The 19,446-nt window shown below is 49.1% G+C and overlaps 1 protein-coding gene across 1 annotated transcript; it reads left to right on the top strand.

Moving 5' to 3' along the window:
* Positions 1-11,036: 11,036 nt before the first annotated feature.
* Positions 11,037-15,354, top strand: LOC123428367 (BTB/POZ domain-containing protein At1g50280-like). Its single transcript, XM_045112566.1, has 3 exons — positions 11,037-11,401; positions 11,513-12,691; positions 14,799-15,354. Exons 1-3 carry the CDS (start codon positions 11,339-11,341, stop codon positions 15,174-15,176), a joined length of 1,620 nt encoding a protein of 539 aa, XP_044968501.1. The 5' UTR covers positions 11,037-11,338; the 3' UTR covers positions 15,177-15,354.
* The last annotated feature ends 4,092 nt before the right edge of the window (positions 15,355-19,446 follow it).

Genomic DNA, 19,446 nt, shown 5'->3' with positions numbered 1-19,446 from the left:
TATAGGTCCAAAAGTTACCGCGCTAGCTAAGTTACGGTGAGAAGCGATCCTACTAACAATGAAACATTTAGATCGGACGGTCCAGGTGAGATGACTTGTCCATGAGTCATGTGAGCCGTTCGATCCAGACGAAGTGGTACATGCCCGATCAGAAACAATTAACTAAAGAATTGAACAGCTTCAGGTTCGGATCTCTGGCAATATGCTCTTTTAGGGAATGCAAAGTTTATGTAGGGCTAGAGAGTGACCGTTCAATTTTTAGCAACAAGTAAGAGATAATAAAAGCAAGTCCTATCATGTAATCCTTATATGCATGTGCGGGGAGTGACGTTTAGTAATGTAATGACCAAGTTATAATGACATGGCCATTAAGTGACTATAATGATGAAAAAGGGTTTCATCCGTTTCATATTATACGGCAAGCAACCGACACAACCAGCCCGCTGGGGCCACATAAAAAATATACCCAAAAAAAAAGAAGAGAAACAAATGCCAACACTGACAACTCAACTAAGCAAAGATGGCCGACGACCGTTGCACCCTTCGAAGAAGTACCATCGCACTCCGAAGCCTCGCATACGAAGCAATGCCTTCAGAAAGGAATGCGACAACGACGCCGCTGCTGTCCGGACAAGTCCTAGGGTTTTGCCCGGTACGCGGATGGCAGTGGGGAAGGGGTATCACCGACGCCCCTCGGAAAGGTCCGGTGGCGCCCACAGGCGCAGCCGTGCCGGTGCTGGACGAGCCGCCAGGGATTTCTCCCGCCCCGCCCAGCAACATATGCCACCACGATCATCGCACCAACTTCACCGTCTCACTGAGGCCACCACCACGAGACCTGAAGGGAGGACGAGGAGATACCGGACTCGGGGGCAACCGCAACGCAGCCGACGGGAGGAATCAACCTCCACCGTTGCACGGAGCCGACCGAACGTAACGATAGGGACCTGCCAGACCACCACAAGCCCGGCCGGACCGCAACGGGTCCGCACAGTCCCAGCTGCTACGCTACAGCACGTCGGTCGCTGGAGCCATCACCACCGCAGCCACAGCCGCCTCGCCGCACCACCAGGGAACCGCGTCATGCCTGTATCTAGGGCGAGCGGGTGTCGTCGGCCAGCCGCACACCGCGCCGCCCCGCACCCCACGACCACGCCGCCGCGACAAGGGCACTCGAGGTCCATGGGACCCCGCCGTCGAGCCAGATCGCTGCCAGCCGAGCAGCACCGCCGCTGGGCAGGAGGGAGCCCCAACTCCACCTCCAAGCACGCGGGAAAGGGACGTCCGCCGGTGCCGACGCCACCCGAGCACGTCGGTGGCCTCTGCCGGTGGCGGCAAAGGGGGATGGAGGAGGAGGGCGGGTCGAGACGGGGTAGAGGGCGACGGGAGCGTAGGACCAGGATCTCCTTAAGTGACTACAATGCGCGCAAGCGACATTAATTTGACAAAGGACAATTACTAATGGAAAAGATCATTAAAATAGATCAACATAGAATTTAGCTCTAGTTTGAATTATCTCGTCACAACAAATCATCAATCAGGTCAGCCACTTGAGAAAGGAAATATCTTAAAATTTTAATTCTTGAGAAATATCTACGTACCAGTGTCATGCTTGTATGTGCTGGTTCTTGCTCATGTGTGAAGGTTCATTCGATCGGCTACGTCCACTGACGTGTCACCAAAAATGGTGCTTTGGAACGGTCCATGCATGAGCACGAAAGGGGGCTATCTAGGAGAGGAGGTAGCTCAAAAACGTTGGATAACCTGGACCAATCTCATCAGGACCTCATGACACCACGATCACGGGCTGTTGTACTACCTAGTCATGCTTTAAACCATTTTTTTTTTCTCTACGTTTTTTTTTTTGCACTGGCGCAAAAGTGCAGATAGATTATTGCACAGTGCACAGACGACGTAGCATGACCTGGTGCCCTGGATTATAGTTCTCCTGCTTCTTGTGGGAAACTGTTTCCCTGTAAAGTTTGCTAAAGATTCATGTAAGATCGTTTCAAATTTTTGAAATGTGACAGTGCAGACTGTAGGGCTGAGCCGAAGGTGACCCTGTGGCTGTGTGGCATGCACGTTGTGTTGTGAGGCTGCAGTTAGCCAGTGACTGTGTCGCCAATCGGTCCCCTGCCACGTACATATCAGTAATGCTACACATACAGACAATTACGGACTGATTTTGTTTACATGATGACATGGCAACAGGTGATTGGAGAAAAGGAGAGTGAGACGGGCCACCCCGATGGAAAATCAGGGAGGGCTGAGATTATTTAGGAAGGGTCCGTAACAGTGGCGGAGCCAGAAATTTTGTGAAGCCTGGGCAAATATCTAGCCTTTTGTTTGAGAATCATACGTGCATGGATGTTGCCCGGGTAAACCAAGACGCACGGTAGAATTTGCCCACTGTTTATCATGTATGTAAGCTGTCTCACAGCCATCGAGCTTGGGCAAGTGTCCGAGGTGGCCGGGCGCTGGCTCCGCCACTGGTCCGTAATGACCCCGTAAAGGGCCCATAGGTCTAGGATTATTGCGTCCATATAGACTCTGAACAGTGCTGAAGTCTGAACCGGAGAGGTCGGCCAACAGCAGCACTACAAAGAATTCAGCATGAGCGGCAGATAGTTTTGTTGCATGCATGGTCTAACGTGAAGCCGCAGTGACAATGTCATCGGTCAATCCACGTCCACTGTGCTTATTGCAGATCCTGAACAGCCCACGTACGTCCACTGTGCTTATTTTGCAGATCCTGAACAGCCCACGTCCACTGGGTTCACAACGAGGCAAGGGGTGACATTTTGTTTGCCTGCCCTAGTGCATTCAGAAGCCAGGGTGTCCTTTTTACCCTTCATGAATTACTATCGATTGAAGAGCCAGGCCAGCACTATAAACAGTCGAGAGAATTGGAGCCTACCGAGGCAATTTTTTTTTCTTCCTAGGAATCATGAGGTACTCATTCTATTTTTTTGGCAAATTTTAACATGCTCCCTCTTATCTTTTTTTTATATATGAGTTAAGAAGGTAAAAAGTTAATCATACCACTATTTAATAAGATCAACGGCTTACATCTATTATGTACTCTTACCTCTCATGTGAAAAGAGGAGATGAGAAGGAGCTTGTTAAAACTGTTTGTTTGTCCCTTCTCTCTCCTCTCTCCCCCTCCCCGAGCCCCCATACACCGTATCTCTTGTGGCTGCATCTCCTTCTTTCCTTCACCGACTCATGCGGTCGGAGGAGGAGGGAGAGGCCACCCCCACTCTTCGCATATGTGGATGGTCGTCATGTTTGTAGAAGCACATCACACTTTCTTTTCTTTCTTTCTTCCTTTCGATATTCCAAGTGAGGCCCATCCCTTGTGTTGTCTAATGGTGCGGCAGGTGTTAGTATGTCAATCTTTAGAAGGGGGAGAGAGATGCATGGATGCAAGAATCTGCCACGTTATGATGATATCATCAACATTACCAAGATAACACCACAAGCGTTGCTGCAGAAAATTATAGAATATATGAGAATAGTGCCGCAATTCATATAACCTGTAGGTAAATAAAGGGTGGACACATGTTATATTGCCTTGTGATGTTCAATTCAATTTTTGTTCTTTAAAAAATTAAAATTAAAATAAATGAAGTGGAGGATTTGCATGTGCTTGATGAAGTAGAGAGCTTGTGTGTAAAGTGGAATGGATTATCCGTTGTCTAAAAAATAAAAATTAATGATGTGATGGGTATGCATGCAGTGGAAAATGAAATGGTTGCATGGGTGCTTGATGATATAGATGGCTTGCCTGTTGGGAAAACTGGAAAGTGAAAGTTTAATTGGTTGCATATGATTGATGATGTGGATGGCTTGCATGCACATTTAAATGGGATCCTTGCTTAGGTATATATATATGATTTTACATGAGGATTGTTGGAATGATGTATCTAACAAACCATTATTCCCATTAGTGATTTGTTTTCACACTTGTCTTGACGAGACTTTTGTGGTATCACTGATTGTTACTAGTTAATAGTTGCCATGAAATTATGAAAATTTAGCACAAAGTAGTACTCCCTCCGTCCAAAAATTCTTGTCTTAGGTTTGTCTAGAAATGGATGTATCTAAGTACTAAAACATGACTAGATACATTCATATTTAAACAAATCTAAGACAAGAATTTAGGAACGGAGGGAGTATATCATTAGGGGTGCAATGTTTATGTAGGGCTAAAGAGCGAACACTGAAATGTTAGCAGCAAGTAAGAGATGGTAAAAACCCATAGATGACTTATTATGCAAGTATTTCTATGGGCGGCGAATAAATTAAGTAGTCTAGTACATTTGGAATATCAACTTATTAACTAATTGTTTTCTGGCAAAAAAACTTATTAACTAATTGGCAACAATTTGACTGAGAAAGCAATATTAATCTGACAATTATCAACACCACAAAAAATGCATTGAAATCTATCAACACGTGGTATACTTCAAAAGATATTGTCGCAGCAAAGTTAACCGTGAAAACACCATTAACCGGTGGCAAAATATGTTTGAGAATTTGAACGTAGAGAAATCTTCCGAATTGAGATCTTATTAACTACTCCCTCCTAAATATTTGTCCTAAAAATGTATACAATGGATGTATCTATAACTAAAATAAGTCTAGATACATTCAACTCTAGGACAAGTATTTCCGGACGAAGGAAGTATTTGGTAATGTTATGAGAATTTTTGTTCTGTGCACGCATGTGTATGTGTGATGACTGATGAGAGGAGGAATAAGCGTCGCACCAAACCTCTAAAACGAGACTAACATATGTGACGCCGTGGTACTGTCTTCATTTCTTTTCTGTTTGCACACCGAGGTTCGATATACCGAACACCCGTGAGCCTGCCTGCCCGACCGACCGGGGGAATCGTCGTCACCTACGAACCAGTAACCACGATCGGCGCGGCGACCGGGGAATCGTCGTCACCTATCAACTACCAGTAACCAGTTGATACTCAGTGTGCAGCCAAGCGAACATTCGTCCTCTCCGATTCCAAGCGCCTGCTGATGACCTTTGTCCATCGGGTTAGAGCAACTCTAGCAAACCTCGCAAAAGAGACAAACCCGTAAAAGTCCGGCAAGTATGCGGGTTAGGCCCATTTTTCTGGTCAGAACAGAGACCGCATAGTCGCTCGGTCTGTAAAAAAATTTTGTCGCGGCCCGCAAAACGCACACCCCAACCACTATATCTACGCTTCCGCGGCACATTTGTGGGTCGAAACCCTATCCCCCGCGATTCTCCACCCATTGTCCACATTTCTCGCCGCCGGCGACCACCTCCCCCGCCTCCAGCCGTAATGTGGAGCTCCGGACGCGGCTCCGGTAGCAGATCCGGCGGCGGAAGCGACCCGGAGCGTGAGCGGCGCGTCCAATCGGACGCCGCGAGGAAGCGCGGGGTCCGGAGGTGGACCAACCGCGGCATGTCGCCGCCGGCGAGCTCCCTCGTCCGGGAGACGGAGGAGTACGACCGTTGGCATGTCGCCGCGGGCTCGTCCTACGCTGGTAGCTCCTCCTCTTCCGCGCGCCCTCTCCCTGTGAAGAGGCAATGGTCGGAGGAGCCGGAGGACGTCGTCGCCGTCAAGGAGGAACCCGAGGAGCTCGGCTTCCGCGGAGTCGTCGGGTCGGAGGACTTTGTCGCCGACGTGGATGCGGTTGCGGCCGCCATTGCCGAGGGCAGCTTGCACGAGGAGGCAGAGCGCCGGCGCCACGACGAGGAAATCGAAGACCTCCAGTGGCGCAGGCGGTCGAGGCCAACCTCGCCACCAAGGAGCAGAGGGCGATGTACATCGATCTCTGCAGCTCCGGCGATGAGGACTGAGATCGCACTGATATAGTATGTAGTATGTAGTATGAACTTTCCGTAAAACTATATTTTCAAATTATGCAGTTTCATTTACGGTTTCTGTTAGACCGCGCTCATTTTCGATCCGTAAACGAGATCTTCGTGAAACCGCAAAGGATCGAGATTTTACAAGGTATGTTAGAGTTGCTTTTACACAACGCCAAATAGTACTCCCTCCGTCCGGAAATACTTGTCCTAAAAATACATATAATGAATGTATCTACAATTAAAATAAGTCTAAATATATTCATCTCTAGGACAAGTATTTCCTTACGGAGAGAGTGTCTAAAAATTAACCACCAACCGTAGCAGATGTAGTCGATAGTGGTATTTACACAGCCCACAATATCCGAGCTGTCCAATAAATTAACACCAAGAACAGAGCATCTATACATCTATATACATGCTGTCAGCTGTGAGTCGTGGTTGGATCCCATACGTAGCTAGTAGGAGTACTAGCTAGCAGCACTAGTAATATAGCCGAATCTTGTTCCTGCCGAGCTTTGGAGGCATCTGCACGCGTGCACGCAGCATTATCTTCATATTGGTATCATGCATGGTACTAGCATTCTTCTTGATTAGCCCTCTGAACTCCTATCAACTTCTTCCACTGATTTGTCCCTTAGTCTTTGTTTTTGCATGTTAAATGTTTCTTCCTCGTATATATCTGAAGGTTCTCCGATCGGCTACATCCATTGGCATGCCACCAAAAAGCTGTTTGCAAATGGTCCATGCCACTCATCCTCGTCTTTTGGTACCATCAATCACACTTTGGGCTCCCAAATGATCTAGGACTCTAAAATGTGGCTAGCAAGCTAACAAAGTCGATCGTGTAATGTAATCCGGTGATAAATCTGCATTTCTTAAACGGGGAGGATAGGAGACAGTTCCAAGATCTCGGATAATCTGAGTAGCCGATGTGACAAACGAGGCATAATTTGTGTTTTGGACTGGAATGGAGACCGGGCAGTTGCATTGGATGATTGGGTCATGACAAAACAAAACAACACTCACGGGCAAAGTTGAATACGCAGTAGTACATGTGCCATGCTGTCCTCCTCATTTGTTTCTCGCAGTACAGGTTTCTCTAGGCCTGTTTTCTTTTTCAGTTTTGAACAGCTTTGCATGCATAGCATGTCTGGCCAGATTAGTAACATTATGAGCTGGAGAGGTAACAGTGCAAGAGATGAGAGAGGGTGAAGGAAGGAAGAGCCGAAGATGATCCTGTGGCATGCATTGTTCAGATGCGAAGCTGCAGTGGCAAAGTCGTCCATCGACCGATGCGGATTCTGAAATTACGTGTGAAGCATCCTTGTGCACAGTGTTAAAGTTCAGACCACACAGTGCCACTGTTCTGTTGGATTGACAACAAAGCAAGGGGTAACATTTTGTTTGCTTGCTCTGGTGCCTTCAGAAGGCAGGGCGTCCTCTTTCCCCTCAATCAACTACAACTCTGATTAACCTCAGATGCAGAGGCCAACACTATACAAAGTTCAGAGAACCGGGGAGGGTGACTGTTTGACGTCGCATGCTGCGGCCGGGTCCATCATGCCATGCACCAAGGTTGGTCCTGGAATGATTTTGAGAATTCCGGAAAGATATAATATGGTTTCGGAAAAGTTTACATGTATATATAATTTTTTCGTAAGGTTTTAAAATTAATTCTGAAAACGTATAGATAATCTGAGATTTTGTTTGTGAAAGAAGTCTCTCTTAGTGTGCTAACTCAAGAGGGCAGCCCAAAGTGAAGTGTCCCTCTTTGAAAGGGGGGCGAATTGGACAAGGACAGTGTCCTCCACTCCTTGGTTTGAACCAAAGGCGTCCTCCTCCTTTTGGTGTGCCCTCTCTCTACCTCTTCACATGTTGAGAGACCCTCCTAGCTAGAGGTACACCAAAGTCCTAATGTGATCCCTCCCACATGGCTATGCCCTGATCTTAGTTTAATTGATCTAAAGTCTAAACTCCTAATTAGACGGGCTTTAATCCTGACATAGTTGGTCTAATTAGATTAGACTCACGTTGCAAGGCTCTTTCTCTAGTTTTTTTGAAGCTCTTTTTCCTGAACATCGAAGTGATGTCTGATTTCTACTCCCTCCCTCCCATAATATAGGACGAAAATGTATTATACCGTGGGACGAAAGGCGTACTTTGGAACACGTGCATAAGTTTGAGGGGTCTTCTACTTTAGTTCTTGATCAGTGAATCATCATAGAGAGATTCAAACGGGTAGGAGGTATACAAGCATAGTACATTGCTTGTGCTACTCTACTATCAATGAGGTCATCATTACCCGTCATTTTTATAATATTCTTGGGTGCGATCATGTGGCATAACATTTCTATTGCATAAATTTCTATTTCGAAATCATCAGCAAAAATACTTGCTCGGATAGATTGTATTGGATGAAAAGTAATCTTTCATAATCTTCTCTTGGCCCTTGTCCTCTGTCTCCATTGAGGTACACGCGGCCAAACTGTCATCCTTGTCTAGATCGAAAGTCCTCCTTAACGATCACGGCAATGGACAATGCTCACAAAATGATATAGTAGAGGGAATCGGGCTAGAGATGCTCTTAATTATCGGCCGGATGGCATGAGCGGATTATAGTTATGCTGTCACTTGTCAATGGATTCAATAGCTAGCGAGCTAGCAGCAAAGCTATAGTTGATGTTGCTGTTCTTGCCGGTTAAACTTGGAGGCATCTGCATGCACGCAGCATTCGAGATCTTAAGAGCATCGTCTACAGCCGGAGATCTTAGAACACTACAGCCGGTCGTTTCAAATAACCCCTCATACGTACGTGAATGCATGTGGTCAATGATCCGACAGGAAAAAATAATAATCCAACCGGACCTCTAATATCATTCCTGTATGACTGGGTGGTCCAAGAATCCTCATATTCATCTCAAATATGAGTAAGATATGAGGGCTCGCGGACGCACCCGGGCGCATCCCGTCAGTCCACGACATAGGACGCCGTCCCAACCCGGACCACCTTTTCTTTTCTTTTATCTCTTTCTGTCTATCAATCATGTGCAAGTGACCGGACATATGAGAAAGAAAATGAAGAGTGTGATTGCGCGGATAGACAAATAGAGGACACGCCCGATCATTGACCGGGCGCGTCCGCGGACATTTAGGGGGTCATATTTGCAATGTCCGACAGTGGGTGCTCTTAAAAGCGAATGCGTCTGGACGTGTTTGCGGAGAGTGATAAGACACGTCTCAAATAAACAAAACCGCATCTCAACATCTTATATAGTCATACTGGGTTCTCAAATTCATACAAAATCATACAAACGAGAAAACCTAGGCACTACCTTGATACCTAACTACTACCCCTCGTGAGAGATTCCGACTATCTCCGTGCCCTCCGACGGATACATGGGCGGCAGCTGTAGCTTTGCTGTCTCCGACTGCTCTCCTCTGGCCTCCTCCAATGCTATCTCCGCCTCGAACTCGTCGACGAGCACATCGGCCTCCGCCTACCTCTACCGGATGAGCTTACGGTTGGCCGACACCTCGAGCTCATCTTGGATGGACTCTAGGATGGCCTGCTGCTCCGCCATCTCCTCGGCTTGCGCAACGATGACCTCCGCGTCCGCCTCCGCCAAGTTGAAGCCCGTAGAAGGCTGGTCCACCTCGTCCTCCTGCGCACCGGTCATGTTCATCGGCTCCGCCAACTCCTCCTCCTCCGGCTCTCGTGCGAATCCGGAGGCAGACTTGCAGCGATGCGAGCGGCGCGCCTCGCCTGGATCTTCGCTTGGTTCTGGATCGTGTGCTCCTGCGTGAGCATCACGTACGTGGTGACACAACGGCGAACCATATCGACGCCGGAGAGCGCGGGAGAGGAGGCGATAGGCTCGGGTGACGACAGAGAGAGAGAAGGTGGATGTGCTAGGGTTGGGGGACACCGACCGGTTTAAATAGCCGAATTTGATATCAGGCAACAAGCCGGAGCGGCGCCACGCGACGTTCACACCACGGCGACGGTCGACGCGCCCGTCGGACCGTCAGATTTCCTGGCGAGTTCGCGTGGGTCCGGTTGAGTCAATTTTTTGTGATTGGTCTATGTCCGGACGGCCTGCCCGAGCATTCGAGACGGGTCCGGTAACATCCCCGGTGTTCATTTGATTTGTGGCTTGGTTTGTTAGCTATTTTGTGTGCTTATCGGCTAATTAACCTAGGAGCGTGATCTTGGTTGCCCTCATGCCACTTGATGGTACGGGGAGCCGGTGGACAACTCAGTTAGCACTGAACAAGATATACCGTTGCTGTTGTTTTGCATGTTGTTTCTTCCTCATCACTCATATAAGAAGGTTCTTGGATCGGCTCCATCATCCATTGGCATGTCACCAAAAAGGTGCTCGCAATGGTCCATGCCATAGCGTGCTCCAACTCACCCTCCCCTTTTGGTACCATCAATCACACACTGGCTGGGCTCCGACATAGTTTATAGTCATGAAATGCGGCTAGCTAGCTAACAAAGTCGTTCGTGCAATGTAATGTAATGTGGTGATAAATCTGCATTTCTTATATGTGGAGTACAGGCGACGGTTCCGAGATCTCGGATAATCTGAGTCACCGATGAGACGAACCAGGCATAAATCGGCAGTTGCATTGGATGATTGGATCATGACAAAACCGCGCTCACGGGCGAGTTTAATACCGAGTACGTGTGCCATGCTATGTATGGAGGCTCATTATTTTTCCACCAAGTACAGGCTTCTCTCTGCATGTTTTCTTTTCAGTTTTGAAAAAACAGCGTTACATGCATAGCATGTCTGGCCAGATTAGTAGTAAGATTATGAAACTGGCTCTAGAGATGCCAGAGGGTGAAGGAAGGAAGAGCCGAAGATGATCCTGTGGCATGCATGCATGCAATCAGCTCAGATGTGAAGCTGCAGTGGCAAAGTCATCAGTCGACCATGTATGCAGGTTCTGAAAATTATAGTATGTGAAGCAGCATCTCTCTGAAACAGTGGTGAAGTTGAGCCCACACAGCGCCGCTGCTCTGTTGGATTCGCAGCAGAGCAAGCTCCTCTTTCCACCTCAATCAGTTACCATCTGAATCACCACCGCTGTGATCTCTGACGAGCCCGGCCAACACCGGCACTATAAAGAGTTCAGAGAACCCGGAGCCTACCAAGGCCAAAACGCCGATTTGTTTTCTTCCTGGGAATCGAATCATGCATGAGCCGCTCCGCTCCGCCATAGATTTCCCCCTCCTTCCACTGGGACACATGCACATGCCGGACTGCCGCTCAACACTCTGAACCATAACTTGTCTACTTTAAGCCGGACGAGTGCACTGTGTGCCTGTGACTCGCAGCTCAACTGAGCGAGCAAATCTTCTCGCCTCTCGCCTCCCCAGACATATTATACCGCCACCGCTTCGCATCGCTTCTCCGGGTGCAACGTCCATTGCTTCCGTTGTTGGTTTGTTGTCTCCCACCTCGAGAACCATGGACGAGGCCTGCGACCTCAAGGTGCGCGTCAATGGCCGCCACACGCTGCTTCTCCACCAGGTAGGCATCTATCTGTCTGCCTCGGATCGATCAAGAAAGCATGATGTTTCTCGATTGCCGGAAATTCTGACTGTTGCAGCTTGTTTGACTGATTGGTTGGTTGGTTAACAGAGCGTCGTGTGCGCCTTCTCCGGGAGGTTGAGAGCAATGGCGGCGCGGGAGAAGAAGGCAAAAGGCAGGGGAAGAAAAGAGGCGTTGGTGTCCATTGAGCTCGACGGCTTCCCGGGAGGTGGCGAGGGGTTCGAGCTCGTGGCCCGGTTCTGCTACGGCGATGGCCGCCTCCCGCCGCTCCGACCCGCCGACGTCCCGCTCCTGCACTGCGCCGCGGCGTTCCTGGAGATGACGGAGGAGGTGCGCGCCGGCAACCTCCTCGCACAGGCGGAGGCCTTCGTGGACGACGGGCTCTGCTACTGGACGTGGGCCGACGTGCTCGCCGCCGTCAAGAGCTGCGAGTCCTTTGCCGCCTACGCCTCGGGGCTCCAAGAGAAGCTGCTCTCCGCTCTGTTCTCCAGGACCGACGCGGGCGCGGAGACGCCCAAGTCCAACTGCTCATCATCGTCGACGTGCTCGTCGTCGTCGCAGGAGACGGTCGGCGGCAGACCGTCGTCCGCCGCCAAGACGCCGGAGTCGGTGAAGCCGTCATGCCTGAGCGGCGGCAGGGAGTGGTGGTTCGACGACGTGGCGTCGCTGTCCCCGCCGACCCTCGAGAAGGCCATGAAGGTGCTCGGCTGCCACGGCGCCGACAACAAGAACCTGACGCTGACGCGGTTCCTGCTGCACTACCTCCGCCGCACCGCCACGCTCCGCAAGGCCAACGACTCGGGCGGCAGCATCCTCGCCGGTCTCGCCGACACGGCCGTGCACGGCGTGGCGCTGGCCGGCGGCGGCGGGGCGTTCTCCTGCCGTGGCCTGTTCTCGGCTCTGCGGACCGTGTCGGCGGCGGGGCTGAGCAGGGAGTGCCGGCGCAAGCTGGAGACGCTGGTGGGGCGGATGCTGGACCAGGCCACGCTCGACGACCTCCTCGTGTCCGGCGACGGAGGCGGCGTGTACGACGTGAGCCTGGTCATGCGGCTCGTCAGGGTGTTCGTGAGCTCCGTCGAGGAGGCTGGCTCGCCGTCGTCGTCGCAGAGGATGAGGAAGGCGGGGAGGCTGGTGGACAAGTACCTGGCGGAGATCTCGCCGGACCAGGGGCTGCGGGTGTCCCGGTTCCTCGCCGTCGCCGAGAGCCTGCCGGACTCCGCCAGGGACTGCTACGACGGCGTGTACAGAGCACTGGACATCTACCTCGAGGTAAGAGCCGTTTCTTCAGTTTTTTTTTTAAAAAAATTCGGCTGTATTTGGAGAAAATTCGATTCATATTTCAAATTTGGGCAATTCATATTTGAAACCGATTTCTCAAGAAAAAACTATTTCGGATCATACTTGCTCATGATGATTACCCGGAGGTTAAAAAGTTGGATGAAGCTGAGCTCTAGCTAATGATAGGCCAATCATAAATATTGCAGTAAAACATTCTCTGCCATGATACTCCATGGTGGTGACTGGTGAGAGACGGCAAAGGTCACCTAGATTTTCACCTGGCACTGTGCACATTTTTTTTTTCAATTTATTATGAGCCCACGATGATTTATTTTTCAAATTTTGCCAGAAAGAGGTCATGATGATAATCTTCACTTAGAACCGAAAAGCATATGTTTTAGCTACCGAATACAAGTGCAATCTCCAAAATGCAGCAGAAAAATATATAACTGTAAAATGGATAATGACAAACCTAACATTCTATTTTATGTGTCTACATCTAATTAGTTAACCTAGATTTTCTTGTACTAGCTTTATTTTGATGAAAATCATGCATCCTTCGATCCATATTAATTGACGGCAATTTGGTACAAAGTTGTAGGGCGTACTTCGATATAAAAATTATGATTCCTCCTAGCAAAACCCCAATACTTTTACATTGTACACATGCTACGAAAATTAATTAATACGGATAGAAGGGAGTATCATTTTAATTAGACCAGTCATAATCATCTACTCCTATTTTACACCACATTTTTTTGCAATGATGCCTTATGCAAAGCGGCGGAATAGAGGTTGGTAGCACTATCATCACACCACCATGGGTTGATAGTGATGGACAGACAGGTGGACTGTTGAGAACTTTTGTGTCATGGAGTATGGAAGCAATTTCTTTGCGCTGCTGCGATGCCTTTAGCCCTTTTTGGTCCATCAGATTAGATCTCGAAACACTGTCACCAGAGACCACACTAACTACCCCTGTCGTCCGCTTTATTATCCAATCACGTCTTATCCTCTGGTGCATTCAGTCACCCTGCCTGTCAATCCATTTTACATGCTGAAAATCTCATCTCTGTCTGAACAAATGCACTTGCTTCAGAGAAAGAGCACCTGCAACATCTCTGAACTTTGCCTCTGCTTTCAGCAAGTTACAACACATGTTTGGCAGCATTTTGCTCTGCTTGAAGTGACGTTTTTTTGTTTTCCCTCATGCATTAGAGCATCTTGAGCCACAACTTGCAAATTCGGACCCTCAAACGCCTGCGGCCATACTTTTTATTTTCTTCCTCATATGTTTCCTATTTATCCGTTCGCGCATCCACACTTTTTATTTTCTTCCTCATATGTTCGATCATTTGCACGTGATTGATGAAAAGAAAGAAAAATAAATAAATAAAAGAAAGAAACAAGTGATTCGGGATGGGGTCGCGTCCTATGTGGAGGACCCTCATATCCTCCTCATATTTAAAATGAATATGTGTGTTCGTGAACAACCCGAACATATAGGGACGATAGGAGGGGTTTGATTGGATTATTTTTTTTCTACTGTCCGACTATTGTTAATACGGGTATGTGGACACATGAAAGGTCATTTATTTGTACCGAGCTCCAATAATTTTCAATAATTTCAGAACTGAGATTTCGCATTTGTGTTATTACTGGTGATGGTAGCCAGTAGCCTTTTTTTTTTGCTCGAGAATACCTTCTGCCAGATTGCTTTTGGTTTGCTTCTTATGTCTTCTTCCTTTAATGAACCACCTTCCTGCCCTTTTTGTCTGTTCTTTTTTGCTTTAGTTTCCCTCTCGCCCACGGCATTCCGTGCACTAGCTAGCTACTGTAGTACGGAGCTTCTAAAGCTCTGTTCATGAAACTCCGCTGAATTTTGTAACCTCTTAGTTGTATGTATCGCCTTTATTCTAAAATTAAATGGAGGACCTAGAAACATTTTATGACTGCTATTTTTCAGTTTTTGGATGACGCACTAAGATGAAAAAAATTAAAAATAAATACAAAAATGCAGCTTATTGAAAAACTGATTCATGGTTATATTATGCGGTGGAAAGAGTATAATGCGTGTGCCTTTTGTGAATCTATGCAGTCTCATGCCGAGCTGACCGTTGAGGAGCGCGCGACACTATGCCGGTGCCTCAACTACGAGAAACTGACCCTCGAGGCGTGCAAGGACCTGGCGAGGAACCGGCGGATCCCGCCGAGGATCGCCGTGCAAGCATTGTCCTTGCAGCGGCCACCCGATGCACTCAAGAATCCCTTGTCATCGCCTACACCGAAGCGGGTCGTGCTGGACGACGAGAAGGAAAAGGAGGTGCTGAGGCTGAACCTACGACGGATGCAGGGCCGGGTGGCGGAACTGGAGATGGTGTGCAAGGAGATGAGAGGACAAATGAAGTTGTCGCCCCGGGCTGCGGCCAAGGGCAACAAGGCCTTGGCTGGCAGGGGCTTGCCTTGGATGTGCTAGTAGCTTTCATAATGGAAAAAAAGGGGGCATGATTTTTGTTTTGTGGGGTGAGGCTGTCATGCAGTTTGACCCTTTTCTTCCTCTTGATCCTTTTGTAAAGTTGTTTTGCTGCGTTGATATATTTGGCTTGTGCCGTGTTAATTGCTAATTGCAAGTGAAGCATATGGGTTATACTAAATATTGCCCTAAATAATGTATATAGGATTAAATTTTTGAAATGAATAAGATCATTAAGGAAAAGCAAACTATTTTCTCCAACGAATCAAACTATAATTAAAGTATATGTTGTTTTTCCGTTATGAATTAGTTGATTCATGCATTGGATGTCCTAAACGGTTACCATGCCAAGTTTTTTGTTATTATACATCTCATAATCTAAACAATACAATGAAAAGTACTAGGCATTTTTAAGGCATGTCTTAAAACACATACATGTGAGGAAAAGTAATGTGTTTGAATCAACTTATAATAACAAATAATCATATTATAGTGCTAAATTTGCATACAATTAGAAAAAAATATAAATAACAAAACATAAATGATGGTAATGATTGTTTTTTCAATTAATCTAAAATTATGATTATGAGATAAGGAGGAACATATACGATTTTAGTGCTTTGCAAATTTGTAGGTCACCTAAACACAGAATAGTACTATATGATAGCATAAATAACCCGGTTTGTCATAACTTAGTGCAACCAAATTGCTCACTAACTCAATACAAGGACCGTCATGATCGTAGATGATGTTGAAGGTGGGGACATACATATGATTAATTGCGATCTCCTCCATGAATATTCCGTTCTCTTAGACATAGGATTGCGAAGCATAACATAAATAAAGACCGAATGTCGGTGAATACTCACAACCTATGCCATAGGTAGGCTAAAGTCGGTGAGAACGGAAGGGACAAAGGTGGGCGCTCGGAACGAGGTTGATACACACATGGGACGCACGATGTACCCAGGTTTAGGGCTCTCCGTAGAGATAATACCCCTAATCATGTCGGAGTGTTTGATGTATAGGAACAGAGTACAATGTTGCTCCTGGAGCTGTGTTGGGAGGAGGAAGAGGGGAGCAGTCGGCTCGTCTCTACCTCTCTCTATGCGGTTGGTGAGTGTGTAGTGTTGAATGACTGGTGAATGATCGGCCCCTCTGCATGGAGGGCGACCGGCGGGTTTTATAGACGAACCCGTCGGCCTACAATATGGATAAAGGATACAGACGTGGGACCCGGCTGGCTACTTCGCCGGCTGGCCACTGGCCCACAAGGGTCTTGTCTTGTTGATGAGGGGCCCGCCGGCTGCATGGTCTCGATTGCCTGTGGGACCCGCCAGCTGCCCAATGGGAATCCCGCGTAAGGTTGACGCTGAGCACGCGCTGTACGTCAAGCGTCGCCCCGCGAGATTCTTCATGGGCAGGTAGTACGACCGCCTCCACTGTTCCCCACGCCGAGTGCAGTAATGGAGTGGGAGTGTGACGGTCCGACACTATGCTAGGTGATGGATCAGAGCCGGGGTAGGTCAGCGGAGTGGCCGCCGACGCTCGTACCTGTCGGGCGCCCTGATCATGTACCTTTGCTGACGCGTAGCTACCTTTAATCATGAGGTCTCTTCCTGACCTACGATCTGATGTGACTTGTGATCCTCGGTCGGCTAGCCTGCTTGGTCAGCCGGCTAGAGGGTGGCCGCCTCCTCCTCAGTCCGGCTGGCGGGACCAGGCCGGCTCCGAAGGGGAGGCCGCCTCGATTCTAGCCGGCAGGGGTTGCCTGGCCGGCCAGAAAGGTGGCCGCCTCGTCTTCCAGCCGGCAGGTGATGCCTAGCCGGTCAGAAGACTTGGGCCTTGGGAATCTCCATACCTTCATGTCCATTGGGCCGGAAATGAAGGAACATGCTTGATGAGCCTACCCCGGGGTTATCCCCCCGACAGTAGTCCCCGACGCGGCGGAACTGGGATGCGAACACTCCCAGGCCGCATCCTGAGGTGGCGCTTATCTGCGCCCACCTCGACATCTTGGGGAAGAGCGGCCTCCTCGTCCGCGACCTTCTCGCCACCATGGTGGTCTGCCGGATCCGGCCTCTGCAGAGGCGGCCGCATCTGGTCTGCCAGATGAGCGGCCGGCTTGATCCGTGCCGGCTGTCCACCAAGAGGTTCACCCCGGGCGCTGTAGCGCGAAGGGTGAACCTGATCTCCACCGTCCGCATGGATGAGGGCGGGGAATGGACATGGGAGATGTCCCCGTTCAACCGGTCTCACCCGCCTCCGATGGTAGCCTTACTCCGTTCTTCTCGGTTGTTTTGTCTTGAAGCCGGTGGCGTTGCTGAGCCTCTAGTTGAATTCCTTTTTTGTAGCTGTTCAAGACCCTACAGGGGTCCCTCCGTCAGCCTGCTCCTGACGTGGAGGTGTCCGACGCCTCCAAGATGGAGGACGAGGGTGCGATGGAGCCCTGCTCAGACTCCTCCGCCGGCTCAGAAGATCCCCTGGAGTCGAAAGGGACCGAGCCGTCTGATGAGAACACGCGACACGCCGTAGCAGACTGGACGGACGATGACGAGGAAGCCTCATTCTGTTCTGATGCAGCCTTCGAGGAAGACTCCGACGAGGTGGAGGAGGTCACCAGCCCACTGCTGACGTGTGGTCGGCGTCAAGGTGGCGAAGCGACCGCGGCTGACGAGGCAGCCGGGAAGAAGGGCAAGGGTGCCACTGTTGGGGAACGTCGCATGGGAAACAAAAAATTTCCTACGCGCACGAAGACCTATCATGGTGATGTCCATCTACGAGAGGGGATGTGTGATCTACGTACCCTTGTAGACCGTACAGCAGAAGCGTTAGTGAACGCGGTTGATGTAGTGGAACGTCCTCACGTCCCTCGATCCGCCCCGCGAACTATCCCGTGATCAGTCCCACGATCTAGTGCCGAACGGACGGCACCTCCGCGTTCAGCACACGTACAGCTCGACGATGATCTCGGCCTTCTTGATCCAGCAAGAGAGACGGAGAGGTAGAAGAGTTCTCCGGCAGTGTGACGGCGCTCCGGAGGTTGGTGATGATCTTGTCTCAGCAGGGCTCCGCCCGAGCTCCGCAGAAACGCGATCTAGAGGTAAAACCGTGGAGATATGTGGTCGGGCTGCCGTGGCAAAGTTGTCTCAAATCAGCCCTAAAACCCCACTATATATAGGAGGAAGAGGGAGAGCCTTGCCTTGGGGTCCAAGGACCCCTAAGGGCTTCGGCCGAGCCAAGGGGGAAGGTCTCCCCCCCAAACCGAGTCCTACTTGGTTTGGAAGGTGGAGTCCTTCTTCCCTTTCCCACCTCCTCCTTTTTTTTCTTTTCTCTTTGATTTTTCTTCCAATGCGCAGAGGGCTCTTTTGGGCTGTCCCACCAGCCCACTAAGGGCTGGTGCGCCACCCCCAAGGCCTATGGGCTTCCCCAGGGTGGGTTGCCCCCCCCCCCGGTGAACTCCCAGAACCCATTCGTCATTCCCGGTACATTCTCGGTAACTCCAAAAACTTTCCGGTAATCAAATGAGGTCATCCTATATATCAATCTTCGTTTCCGGACCATTCCGGAAACCCTCGTGACGTCCGTGATATCATCCGGGACTCCGAACAACATTCGGTAACCAACCATATAACTCAAATACGCATAAAACAACGTCGAACCTTAAGTGTGCAGACCCTGCGGGTTCGAGAACTATGTAGACATGACTCGAGAGACTCCTCGGTCAATATCCAATAGCGGGACCTGGATGCCCATATTGGATCCTACATATTCTACGAAGATCTTATCGTTTGAACCTCAGTGCCAAGGATTCATATAATCCCGTATGTCATTCCCTTTGTCCTTCGGTATGTTACTTGCCCGAGATTCGATCGTCAGTATCCGCATACCTATTTCAATCTCGTTTACCGGCAAGTCTCTTTACTCGTTCCGTAATACAAGATCCCGTAACTTACACTAAGTCACATTGCTTGCAAGGCTTGTGTGTGATGTTGTATTACCGAGTGGGCCCCGAGATACCTCTCCGTCACACGGAGTGACAAATCCCAGTCTCGATCCATACTAACTAAACGAACACCTTCGTAGATACCTGTAGAGAATCTTTATAGTCACCCAGTTATGTTGCAACGTTTGATACACACAAAGAATTCCTCCGGTGTCTGTGAGTTATATGATCTCATGGTCATAGGAACAAATACTTGACACGCAGAAAACAGTAGCAACAAAATGACACGATCAACATGCTACGTCTATTAGTTTGGGTCTAGTCCAT

This window comes from Hordeum vulgare, chromosome 2H (assembly GCF_904849725.1).
Source record: "Hordeum vulgare subsp. vulgare chromosome 2H, MorexV3_pseudomolecules_assembly, whole genome shotgun sequence".
NCBI lineage: Eukaryota > Viridiplantae > Streptophyta > Magnoliopsida > Poales > Poaceae > Hordeum > Hordeum vulgare.
This window is presented reverse-complemented; position numbering and strand designations above follow the sequence as displayed.

What these genes read in the sequence shown, in the direction of transcription:
- LOC123428367 (XM_045112566.1), top strand. Translation starts at nt 11,339, where the DNA reads ATGGACGAGGCCTGCGACCTCAAGGTGCGCGTCAATGGCCGCCACACG. An exon ending in ACACGCTGCTTCTCCACCAG is followed by an intron (nt 11,402 to 11,512) that starts GTAGGCATCTAT and finishes GTTGGTTAACAG; the next exon opens with AGCGTCGTGTGCGCCTTCTC. An exon ending in CACTGGACATCTACCTCGAG is followed by an intron (nt 12,692 to 14,798) that starts GTAAGAGCCGTT and finishes GAATCTATGCAG; the next exon opens with TCTCATGCCGAGCTGACCGT.